Source organism: Acomys minous (assembly GCF_964271855.1).
Source record: "Acomys minous genome assembly, chromosome: 16".
Lineage (NCBI taxonomy): Eukaryota > Metazoa > Chordata > Mammalia > Rodentia > Muridae > Acomys > Acomys minous.
Window position 1 is genome coordinate 74,002,617 of NC_140498.1, and position 13,105 is coordinate 74,015,721.

At 49.7% G+C, this 13,105-nt stretch overlaps 1 protein-coding gene across 3 annotated transcripts in view; it reads left to right on the top strand.

The window, feature by feature from the left end:
• HIP1 (huntingtin interacting protein 1) overlaps positions 1 to 13,105 on the top strand; it is a 125,809-nt gene that overhangs the window by 79,681 nt on the left and 33,023 nt on the right. For all 3 annotated transcript variants that reach the window (XM_084764577.1, XM_084764579.1, XM_084764578.1), the window contains exons 8-9: positions 1,959 to 2,099; positions 7,815 to 7,872. In XM_084764577.1, coding sequence (XP_084620703.1) covers positions 1,959 to 2,099; positions 7,815 to 7,872 — 199 coding nt within the window. The remainder of the gene's footprint in view (positions 1 to 1,958; positions 2,100 to 7,814; positions 7,873 to 13,105) is intronic.

Here is a 13,105-nt window from a genome sequence, read left to right on the forward strand (position 1 = left end):
GCTGGTCTTGGGGGTCAAGGGGCATTCTGGAAGGAAATGGAGATAGCTATGACTTCTTGTCAGAAAAGAGCCTAAGGAAGCCAGTCAACATAGATGGCGGTCTTCCAGTGATGGCTGCTCTAAATTTGTGTCAAGAAAAGCTACCATTTAATTACGGTGGTTCAATTTGGGTGGCTTGCTCTCTCTCTGTGTGCCTGTCTGTCTCTCTCTCTCTCCCACTAAATAAACACACTTACAGGGTCTATGAAGACCAGGAAAGTGAAACAAATAATGGCTCTTACCCAACCCACGGCAGGTCTACACATGTGGGGACATCAGAGAAGTCTTTTGTTACATGCTACTACGTATAATCTCAAGGGACAGTGGGCAGCTAGTGCAAAAAAGAGTCGGCCCTGGCCAGGGGGTGCGGTGATGGCCTATAGCCAGGCATCCAATAGTTGGGTATAGAATGAGGTTAGGTGATTGTCTAGAATGCTTCACGGAAGAGCCTCTGGAGGCCCTGCCAGGCCGAGAATCTTGTCTACAGTTGCAGTGCTGTAGCTGGTATATGCTTACCTAGCATGCAAAACATCCTCGGTTCAAATCCCCAGTGCTACGTAAACCATGCATGGTGATACACACTTCTCCCAGCACCGAGGAGGGGGAGGCAGGAAAAAAAATACATATATATGTTGAGTGTTTCTGATCAGCTTGTGGCGGGTCTGTTTTGATTTGGTGTCTATCCTTACTGCTCTGATTGTCCTAGTACTCGCTTGGTAGACCAAGCTGGCCTCGAACTCACAAGAGATCCACCTGCCTCCGCCTCCCTAGCGCTGGGATTAAAGGCGTGCACCACCATGCCCAGCTGTGGCAGGTTTTCTAGGTTACCATCAAATCTTCTTTCTCATACTTATCATGACTTCTGGGCAAAGTAGAGCCTCTCGCTTTCACCTGGTCATAACACACCAAGACTCTGGCCATGAGGAGCCAAGGTATCTGGTCTACCCATTAATGGCCGCATAGGCTTAGCACAACTACTTCTTGGCATTGTGACCACCTTCAAGTGGCTCAGGATGCATTTCCTTGTCTCTCTGGGGAGGGGGGCTGCAGGGGAGATGGATGCCCTTTCTTGGGAGTAGGATGTGTGTGAAATAAGTCCTGTGAGTCCATGCATCATGGCCGCACACTTCTCATCCAGCACGTGGGAGGCTGAGGTGAAAGAATAGAAGAAAGATATGAAGTCCTGACTGAGCTATATAACAAGGTTCCTATGTCTGCATGAAATTACAGAGATTACTAGGGGGTACAGTTCAGGAACATAGCATTTACCTAGAATTAGGGGTATGGCTCAGTGGAAATATCCCCCAGAGAAATTAGGGGTATGATGGCTCAAGAGTGGAGGCCTGGCCTGAGATTGTCCAGAGAGGAACTGGGGACATATCTCAACAGTAGAGCACCTGCCTAGAATCCCCCCAGTGAGGGGCTGGGGTGTGGCTCAGTGGTAGAGCACCTGCCTAGAATCCCCCAGTGAGGGGCTGGGGTGTGGCTCAGTGGTAGAGCACCTGCCTAGAATCCCCCAGTGAGGGGCTGGGGTGTGGCTCAGTGGTAGAGCTCCTGCCTAGAATCCCCCAGCGAGGGGCTGGGGTGTGGCTCAGTGGTAGAGCACCTGCCTAGAATCTCCCAGTGAGGGGCAGGCGGTGTGGCTCAGTGGTAGAGCCCCTGCCTAGAATCCCCCAGTGAGGGGCTGGGGTGTGGCTCAGTGGTAGAGCACCTGCCTAGAATCCCCCAGTGAGGTGCTATGGGTGTGGCTCACTGGCAGATCACTCTCCTTTCATATACAAAGTCCTGGGTTCCATTCTTGGTACCAGAGAAACATAGAAGACGCAGACAGAATAAGCCGTGGTTGTATATCACGCTCCTGATTCTACTTCGGAGATTCCTGCCTCACTGCTGCCTTTCTCTCCCATCTTCCTCCACAGTGTTCAACTCCTTGGACATGTCCCGCTCTGTGTCTGTGACCACAGCTGGCCAGTGCCGCCTTGCCCCGCTCATCCAGGTCATCTTGGACTGCAGTCACCTCTATGACTACACTGTCAAGCTGCTCTTCAAGCTCCACTCCTGTGAGTACGACAGCCTCCACCGTTGTATGTGAGCGTCAGGCTGGGGGCGGGGCTCACAGCCTCAGCCAGGTCTCAGAGGCATCATGCAGGCAGCTCACTCACTCAGTACCTTTGGCCTTTTGCCCTGCTCCAAAGGGCCAGGTCATCTGAGACTGAAAAGGAGTAACCCAAGCGTTAGATTGCCCAGTCTGGCTCCTGACCTTCCAGTCCTATGTCTTGGGATGGTTCTCTCTGTCCATCTCCAGCTCTACCATGTCTCCATTCACCAAAGATATCGTGTGTTCTTTAGAGCCACAGCAAGGACAACAGACCTACCTGACCCACATCCTGATGGACTAGTACGGTGATCACCAAACCATCTAGCAACCCAATCCCTGGAACAGAAATAGAAAACAGCTGCAGGGCTAATAGAGCTCAGCAGTAGAACACTAGCTTGAGAATTTCCTAGCTGAGGATATGGTTTATAATACAGCATTTGGCTAGAATCCCCCCCAGTGAGGGGCTGGGGTGTGGCTCTGGGGTAGAGCGCCTGCCTAGAATCCCCCCAGTAAGGGGCTGGGGTGTGGCTCAGTGGTAGAGCACCTGCCTAGAATCCCCCAGTGAGGGGCTGGGGTGTGGCTCTGGGGTAGAGCACCTGCCTAAACTCGCCCAGTGAGGGGCTGGAGTGTGGCTCAGTGGTAGAGCCCCTGCCTAGAATCCCCCAGTGAGGGGCTGGGGTGTGGCTCAGTGGTACAGCACCTGCCTAGAATCCCCCAGTGAGGGGCTGGGGTGTGGCTCAGTGGTAGAGCCCCTACCTAGAATCCCCCAGTGAGGGGCTGAAGATGTGCCTTAGTTGTTGACTTTTTTTTTTTTAAGATTTATTTATTCATTATGTATATAGTATTCTGCCTTCAGGCAAGATCTCATTGTAGATGGTTGTGAGCCACCCTGTGGTTTCTAGGAATTGAACCCATGGCCTTTGGAAGAGCAGCCAGTGCTCTTAACCTCTGAGCTATCTCTCCAGCTCAGTTGTTGACATCTTAACTAGCATGCATAATGCCCTGAGTTGTATCTTGGCAGCCGGGCCTGGTGGCACATGCCTTTAGTCCCAGCAGTTTGGAGGCAAAGCCAGAAGGATCTCTGCCACTTCAAGGCCAGCCTGAGCTACATACTAAGTTCCAGGCAAGCCTTGTTTACATTGTGAGATACTTTCATAAAAATAAATCACTAAATACTTCACAGCTGATTCCAAAAAAGGGAGGGCTATTATTTTGCCGAGCAGCAGATCCCTGCTGCACCCTTACCAAAGCATAATTTGAGAGCCACTGGCATGTAGAAGTTTTTTATCCTTGTGGGGTACTGGGGCAGTCTGGCAGGGAGGGGGTTAGGAGCAGGCTGGCGGGGGTTGGGGGGTCAGGGGCGGGCTAGCTAGATGGCTCAGAGGAAAGGCACTTACCACCAAACCTGATGGCCTGAGTTCTATTTCCAGAACCCACATGATGGAGAGAGAGAACCTATTTTATAAGTTGGCGTTTGTCCTGCACACCTACACATGTGGACGTGGACGTGAGCATGCACTCACACATGTGGACGTGTGCGGACACACACACACACACACACAACCATGGTTTTTGTTTTTTTTTTTTAATGTGGAGGAGCAGGTTACTGCTACACCAGCTTGGATAGGTCTTTGATACAGTTCAGAATCTCCATCCTTAAATGCAAATCCCCAGTAAAGCTGTTATAAATCCTCTCTGGGGGGTTTTCGACAAGTGCACCACCACGGAGCTATACTCCCAGCCCGCATTGTCATATGCCAAGGTAGCTACCTTAAAAAATATCCACAGCTGACAGGAAACCTGAAAACAAGTAGGGCTACATAGTGAATCCAAGGCCTGCCCAGCTGACAGTAATTCCCTATCTCAAGAGGAAAAAGTAAAATTATGCACATGCACACATACACATAAAATAAGCAATGTTTCATAACTGCTGACTTACAAGTAATTACCTGGTTGTCTTTTGTTTTTGTTTTCGGGTATTTGTTTTTGTTTTTTCGGTTTTTTTGAAACAGGGTTTTCTCTGTGTATCCTTAGCAGTCCTGGACTTGCTTTGTAGACCAGGCTGGCCTCGAACTCACAGCGATCCGCCTGCCTCTGCCTCAGAGTGCTGGGATTAAAGGCGAGTGCCACCATGCCTGGCTCTGAATTTTTTTTTTTTTTAATTTCATTTACTTGTGTGTTTGGTTGGTTGGTTGTGTGTGCGCTCAAACACACATGTAGACATCAGGACATTTGGTAGGAGTCAGTTCTCTGGTCCTAGGGACAAAACTCAGGTCATCAGGCTTGGCAGCAAGTGCCTCTACCTGTCGCCCCAGCCAGACATGGTTATTGGCAATTAGACAAGAGAAGTGGTCACCGATTAATCTGCGGCCATTTCCCACGGGGGTGACTGCAATTTACTGTTCAAGGATTAGAAAGGTTTGGTGCCATGGGGTTTGCCGGCAGGAAGCCGAGAGGTTGGACCAAAACCCAAGGGAAAGAGCCTGTTGCTTAGAAACACCATCAGTTACAGGCAGGCAGTGTAGCTCTGTTGGCCGAGGGCTTGCCTAGCGTGTGTGAAATCCTGCCTTCCTGCCTCAGTGCCGCATCAGCGGGGCATGTGGCCTACGCCTATAGTCTCAGCCCTTGCAGGGGGGTGGGGGGGGTGGGGTTGGGCAGCAGAACCAGGTCAGCTGGGATTACATGTCAAAAACTAAAGAGATACAGCCAGGGGCTAGAGAGGTTGCTCAGCACTTAAGAGCACTCACTGCCTGCCTTTCCAGAGGACCTGGGTTTGACTCTTAACACCCACACGGTGACGTACAACCATTGTTAACTCCAGTTCCAGGGGATCCAACATCCTCTTTGGCCTCCTGAGGACATTTTATTCACATGGTGCATCGTCATACATGCAGGCCGAACATGTACATAAATACTTTTGTTTGTTTGTTTGGTTTGGTTTGGTTTGGTTTTTTGAGACAGAATTTCTCTGTGTAGCCTTGGCTGTCCTGGACTCAACTTTGTAGACCAGGCTGGCCTTGAACTCACAGTGGTGCGCCACCACGCATGGCCTCATAAATACTTTTTTTTCATAAATATTTTTTAAAGTAGTTAAATAACAATACACACCAAGTATAGGTGAGCTTATTTTTATTCATTTTGTATCTGTATTTCTTTTGTTTTGTTGGCTTATTTGAGAGAATTTGATATATACCATTGGCCTTGAACTCAAAATGTAGCACAAGTTAACCTTGAGTTCTTAACCCCCTCCCAGACAGGATCACAGGCATAAGCCACCAAGCCCAGCCTTCTGATGTTAATGGATTAGTACGAAATTTGTCAGTTAATGAGCCTGTATCTTACTTTTTTAGTGTGCTGTAAAAGAGCACAGAGCCTTGTGTGAGCTTGGCAAGCACTTTACTGCTGAGCCACACCCCCAGCCCTTCCCTGGGAGATTTAAGGCAGGTGCTCTACCACTGATCCACACCCCAGCCCCTCACTGGGGGATTCTAGGCAGCTGCTCTACCACTGAGCCACACCCCAGCCCCTCACTGGGGGATTCTAGGCAGGGGCTCTCCCATAGAGCCACACCCCAGCCCCTCACTGGGGGATTCTAGGCAGATGCTCTACCACTGAGCCACACCCCAGCCCCTCACTGGGGGATTCTAGGCAGGTGCTCTACCACCGAGCCACACCCCATCCCCTCACTGGGGATTCTAGGCAGGTGCTCTACCACTGAGCCACACCCCAGCCCCTCACTGGGGGATTCTAGGCAGGGGCTCTACCACTGAGCCACACCCCAGCCCCTCACTGGAGGATTCTAGGCAGGGGCTCTACCACTGAGCCACACCCCAGCCCCTCACTGGGGGATTCTAGGCAGGGGCTCTACCACTGAGCCACACCCCAGCCCCTCACTGGAGGATTCTAGGCAGGGGCTCTACCACTGAGCCACACCCCAGCCCCTCACTGGGGGATTCTAGGCAGGGGCTCTACCGCTGAGCCACACCCCAGCCCCTCACTGGGGGATTCTAGGCAGGTGCTCTACCGCTGAGCCACGCCCCCAGTGTTTTATAACACACTTGACTTACTTGTCCACAATTCTCGCCCAGTTTCCTTTTTCTGAGATGAGATCCAGTAACGCTCTGTCATTGTTTATTCTGAGGCTCCCAGGAGCTGTGACAGATTGTCAGCTTGTCAGACTTCCTTTGTTTTTGATGACCTTGACAGGTTGGAGTTCTGGGTTTTTTTTGTTTTTAATGGAATCCTTCTCAGTTCGCCTTTTTCCGCTATTTTTCTCATAGTATAACTGAGATTAAGGTGTTGGGAATAGAAATTAAGTGCTATTTCTACCCTTTGTATAATTTGACCTTTTTTGGTTTGCTTTGGAAACAAGGTCTTTATATGTAGTCCTGGCTGGCTGACCTGCAGCTCTCCATCTGCCTAGCTCCCGTCCATGACTTTGAATCACATGAACTTTGTGATTCTATCACTCACTCAAAACAGTTAAAAACAAAGGTTGTTGGCACACATCTATCCTCAGAGGCAGAGAGGCAGGAGGATCGTCACAAGTTCAAGGTTAGCCTAAGCTACGTAGTAAGTTCCAGGATGATCGGGCCTACGGTGTGAGGCCATGTCTCAAATAAACAACAACAACAAAAAAACCGCATAGCACAACGGCAGAGTTTGTTGTTCCAGTAACAGAGATGCCAAGGCTGGAGGATGGCTTCCGTTCAGGAGTTCAAGGCCAGCCTGGGTAACATACTAGAGACTGTCAGAATGAGAAAGGGGCATAGCAGAGGAAGGAAGCAGACTGCAAGTGGCAGGGGGCGGGGCTTAAAATAAAAGCCGGTGCTGTGGGTCTTCTCCCAGAGTTACCTTTTGACCTGCACACATGCATTGTGGTACGTGAGCACCCACATGCTAACACAAAACCTGAATTTTTAAAAATTGGTAATAGTTGCTTGATGGTGGCGCACGCCTTTAATCCCAGCACTCGGGAGACAGAGGCAGGCGGATCTCTGTGAGTTCGAGGCCAGCCTGGTCTACAAAGTGATTCTAGGACAGCCAGGGCTACACACAGGGAAACCCCATCTTAAAAAGCAAAAGAAAAATTGCTAATAAATGAAATCAAGCCATGTGTGTTGATAGGCGCCTGTGATCCCGGCACAGGAAAGGATGAATCAGGAGGCTCATGAGGTCAAGGCCCAGCCTGGACTGTACAGCAAGACCTTCTCTCAAAATAAAAATAAAGGGAAAACTGAATTCTGATTCGTAGTTGAAATGTGCCGCCTTCCACGGTCCAGGGTGGCTCCTTATTCAGGGGACAGGTCGTGAGGGACAGTACATGGAATGTGGCACAAGCACGCCCTAAAGCCTAGGATGCATCCCACGGGGGGGGGGGGCCGGGGGGCAGGGGGGAGACCTTCACTCCAGCTAGCCCTCATCAGCCCTGCAGTTTGATGAGCCCATGAGCTGCAGCCCCCCCACCCCGGGATGCAGCTCCATCCCACCCGGAGCGGAGGAATGCGGAGGCTGAGCGCTCTGCTGTTCCTCTGGGGCTCCCTCAGTCACCAGACCTCAGAGCATCTCAGCCAGGAGTTGCCAGGGTGGGAAGGCTGGCCCCTCCCTCAGCTCCGGTGTGGCTTGTCTGAGCCCTGGGTCTCCCCACCTACTCACAGACTCCTACGATCTCTTCCAGGTCTTCCTGCGGACACCCTGCAGGGCCACCGAGACCGATTCATGGAGCAGTTCACAAAGTAAGTGGCCGTAGGGAAGTCCAATTAAAGAGTGCTGTAGAGTATCTGCTGCGCAAGCCTGAAGGTCTGTGTTTGGATTCTCAGCCACGCACCGCTGAGCGAGCGCATCTGTAACCTGAGAGACCGAGCCAGTGGGATCCCTGAGGTTCAGTGTGGCCAGCCATACTAGCCGACCGTCGAGTTCTAAACTCAGTGAGAGACGCTGACTTAAAATCAAGCAGAGAGTGATAACGGGAGACATCTGGCACTGACTTTTTTTTTTTTAAGCCATGGGTTTCCTGATGGCATTTTCTTTTCTTCTTCTTCTTTTTTCTTTCTTTCTTTCTTTCTTTCTTTCTTTCTTTCTTTCTTATTTTAAGATTGATTTCTTTAAGACGCGTGTGGGTGGTGCATGCCTTTAATCCCAGCACTTGGGAAGCAGAGGCAGGCTAGTCTACAAAGCGAGTCCAGGATAGCCAAGGTCGGGGAGAAAAAAAACAGGAAAAAAAGATTTATTTATTTATTAAATATAGTGTTTCCCTGCATGTACGCTTGCACACCAGACGTGGGTACCAGATCTCACTACAAATGGTTGTGAGCCACCGTGTGGTTGCTGGGACTTGAACTCATAACTTGTGGAAGAGCAGGCAGTGTTCTTAACCTCTGAGTCATCTCTCTAGCTATGACAGTGACTTCTCACCTCTTCCACACACACATACACACACACACACGCACGCACGCACGCACGCACGCACGCACGCACACACACACAAATACACATTTGGGGTGGGTCTTCCCTCTTCGGTTGAACCTCTGTGGAGAAGCTGGGAGTGATGCTGGTACTTTCTTTTACTCCCAGCACTCGGGTTCTCTGTGAGTTTGAGGCCAGCCTGCTCTCCATAGTGAGTTCCACAACCGTTATATAGAGAGACCGCCCCCAAACAAACAAACAAACAAAAAATCTCTGTGGAGACAAGCTCACATACATGCCCAGGGTGAGTCTCCTATGTCATTTTAAATCCAGTGACGCTGACTAGTATAAATTAGCCATCACACCCCCACTGCACCCTCAAACCCCACACCTCTCCGTTTGTCTTTCCTTTTGGCTCTTTCCAACCAAATATTGCCCCTTCTACTTGGATGTTCTATACATGCAGGATTTAAATTTAGAGCCCGCATAGTAGAGAAAAACACGTAAATACTTGGCTGTGTCTTGTTAATTTCACTTAGCTTGGTAATGTCCAAGTTTCCTACACATGACATCCTTTTAAAAATTACCACATTTGCTAGGCGGTGGTGACGTACGCCTTCAGTCCCAGCATCTCATTGGCGTCTCAGTTTTGTGTCTGTTATGATAAAAAAAAAAAAACCACCCTGACACGCGGTAACTTAAGGTTGAAAGGGTTAGTTTGCCGGAGAGTTCCAGGGTACGGCCTGCCGTTTCAGGAAAATCAAGACAGGAACTCGAAGCCTCGAGCCCCATCACATATCACACACAAGAGCCAAAAGGAAAATGAACGCACGCAATCTTGTTGCTCAGCTGGTTTTCCCAGCTCCAAGGCCCAAAGCCAGGGAATGGTGCTGCCCACAGTGGGCTAGGTCCTTCCACATCAGTTAAAAATCAAGACAGTCCCCCCACTGGGCAGCTCAATACAGACAGTCCCAACGACGAGACGCTTCGTCCCACTGATTCTAGATTGGGTCAAGTTAACAGTTCAAACTAACCTCCTCCTTCTGTCCATTGTTCATTTGTGAGGCAGCCATCTTGACTTGGCTTGTTTTGCCGTGTTAACCTTTTTCATCCTTGACCATGGCTTCTAAATCCCTACCTGGTGTTTCATTTACGGGTTCCCTCAGGAGCAGTCAAAGGACAAACGAGGGGCTGAACTAATCCCCTAGTTTCCTCGTTTCACTCAGGAAGCCTGGCGCACGCATGTCCTGTGATGGATGACTTACTAAACGCTAGGAGGCAGGCCCTGGGGCTGGTTTCCTGGAATGTGAAATTCCAGTAGCTTGCGAAAGCACTAACGGCTATTACTGTTGGCGCCAACCCAACCCAGAGAGACGTGTGGTCAGCTCATTTTATTTCCTTCCATATTCCCCCCCTGCCCCTACCCCCCCGCTCCGGCTTATAAAAACATCTCCTGTGACTGGCTGCTTCATTTTCTCTTCCAGGGAAAGCGGTCGTAGCAATGTCACAGGGGCACTGTCATCTTGGGGTCTCATCAGCTGTCATGAGACCCTGGGGGGGGGGGGGAGGAGTTGATGGTGAGCGAGCACAAGTTCCACGCCGTGAACCTCGGCTCCTTAATGTCAGCTTTCATGGTCTTCGATGCTTTTGACTCAGATTAGAGGTTTGACAGGAAGGGAAGTGCTCTCGGGCGCTAGGCGGTTGGCTCTCAGTTGCACAGTGCTTACCTAAGCGTGTGTGCAGCCCTAAGGAGAGCAATGGGAGGGGATAAAGAAAATAATAGAATGGAATAGAGAAAGCTGGAAGGTAAAGTAGAATAGAGAATTGCAGACTAGGATAGGATAATGTTACTTTTCCAGTTAACTGTAACAAAATATATGACAAAGAAGCTTAAGAAAATTTGAGGGTGAGCCGGGCGGTGGTGGCGCACGCCTTTAATCCCAGCACTCGGGAGGCAGAGGCAGGCGGATCGCTGTGAGTTTGAGGCCAGCCTGGTCTACAATGTGAGTCCAGGACAGCCAAGGCTACACAGAGACACCCTGTCTCCAAAAACAGAAAAAAAAAAAAAAAAAAAGGAAGAAAGAAAAGAAAATTTGAGGATGAGGCCTATCATTGTTAGGGTTCTGTTGCTATGAAGAGACACACGTGACCACAGCAGCTCCTGTAAAGGGCAACACTGAATAGGGGCTGCCTGACGGCGTCAGAGGTTTAGTCCATTATCAGCAAGGCGGGAAGCATGGCAGCGTGCAGGCAGGCGTGGTGCCGGAGACGGAGCACACAACTCTACATCTGAATCCGCAGGCAGCAGGAAAGGAGTGTGAGCCACTAATCCTAGCTTGAGCTTCGGGGCCCTCAAAGCCCAACTCGTAGTGATGCACTTCCTCCAGCAAGGCCACATCTCCTGATGGTGCCGCTCCTTATGGACCCGTGGGGGCCGGTTTTTATTTAAGCCCCCACGTGGTGGCAGGAACTTGAGGCAGCGTCTGCAGTTGGGAAGCAGAGAGGTGAATGCTGGTGCTCAGCTCCCTTTCTCCTCTTTATTTATGTTATTTTAATTATATAATAAGTAAATAAAAAAATAAACAGATATTTATTTATTTCTGTTTTGGTTTTTTCGAGACAGGGTTTCTCATGTAGCCCCGGCTATCCTGGAACTCCCTCTGTAGACCAGGCTGGCCTTGAACTCACCGAGCCTTCTGCCTCTGCCTCTTGAGTGCTGGGGTTAAAGTTGTGCGCCACCTTACCCACTCCAGGCTTCGCTCTCGCTCGCTCTCTCTCTCTCTCTCTCTCTCTCTCTCTCTCTCTCTCTCTCTCTCTCTCTCTCTCTCTCTCTCTCTTTTATCCAGTCCAGGATTCCCACCCATAGGATGGTGCTACCCACATTCATGGTAGATATTCCCGCCTACGTTAACCCAATCTAGAAACTCCATCTCAGACATGTCCGGAGGTTTGTCTCTATGGTAACTGCATCCCATCAAATTGATGCTCAAGACTAACCATCATGAACAAGACAGCATAGGACGGGATGGAGTACAAGCCTGGAGAAATGGCGCAGTAGTTTAAGAGCATTTGTCGCTATTACAGAGAACCCAAGTTTGGTTATTCTGGCTCCCACATCAGGGGGCTCACTACCTCCTGTAACTCAGCTCCAAAGGGGATTCATTGCCTCTGGTTCACATGCATATACCTCCACACAGACACACACGTGTACTTATAATTAAAAAGAAAAGAAAGGTCCAGATATGGTTGCACACATACTGAATCCTGACAGAGGAAGAGACGGGTGGATCTTTGTGGGTTGGAGGCCAGCCTGGTCTACACAGTGAGTTCCAAACCAGCCAGACCTACACAGTAAGACCCTGTCTCAAAAACAAAATTAAATTTAAAAATTTAAAGAAGTCCTTAAGGAAGGAAGGAAGGAAGGAAGGAAGGAAGGAAGAAAGGAAGGAAGGAATAGGATAGAACTAAATTCAATTGTGTAAACCAGAAGAGAATGCTATTAGTTTTCTCATGGTTCTATTTATCCAGGATTAGGGCTTGGTATAGATAGGCTATGCCTGTGTCACAGCTGTTTGAGTGACTTGGCTATGCCTGGAACTTTGCTGACTGTAGCTCCACAGAGCGCCTGGACCCTGCCTACTTGACACTTCTGTTCTAACAGGGTGAGAAATAATTCAGAAGTAAGAGGGATTTGTTATAGTCCAAGCATAGCCACAAGCCACTCAGACACCGATCTCAGTCAGATACGGATGTAGGGCCAGGGACACTGGAGACTTTCCATTTCTCTGTCTGTGGGGGTGGGGGTGACTTTTCAGCCCCCTACCACTCCCATGAGAAAGGAACATAGCAGAGTATTGTGGTTCAACTCGAGTAGAGCATACATTTATCATCTCTGTGATTACTGAACTGTGCACTAGGGAAGACAAAAAAATTGGCTGTTCTTATGTTAGGCAGTAAAGCCGGGACATGTCTCAGTGTTGGTGACCCTCAGCGGGATTCACTGAGGAGGATCTGTATTAGTAAGCTTCCTTCCCTGTATCTGCGGCCCGTTGCCTTGTAACTTTAGGGAAGATCACCTCCCTTTCATTTCCCTCCAAACCAGCCATTCCTAGGAAGTGAAATCCGCCACGGCCGTTAGGAAATGAGTTTGGGGATTTGGGGGAGCTTTCTGCTTTTGTCATTGTGTCAAGACGACTGACGAAAAGCAACTTAGGAAAGAAACTGTTTGCTTTGTCTCACAGTCTGAAGAGTACACAGTCCTTCTTCGTGAGGGAGGCATGGCGGCAGGGACGTGAACCAGCTGGTCACCCTGCAGCCGCAGTCAGGAAGCTGGTGCTCGAGTCAGTTTCTCTTCCTACACACACACACACACACACACACACACACACATATTTATTTATTTATTTATTTTATAGGGCTATGCCACAGTATGCGGATGTGTGTCCTTTCACGATGTGGGCCCCAGAGACTGAACTTGGCAGCAAATGCCTTCATCCTCCCAGCCTTCTCAGAGGGCCCGTTTGCTTTTTATTTAGGCCAGAGGGATGGTGCTATCCAAATGCA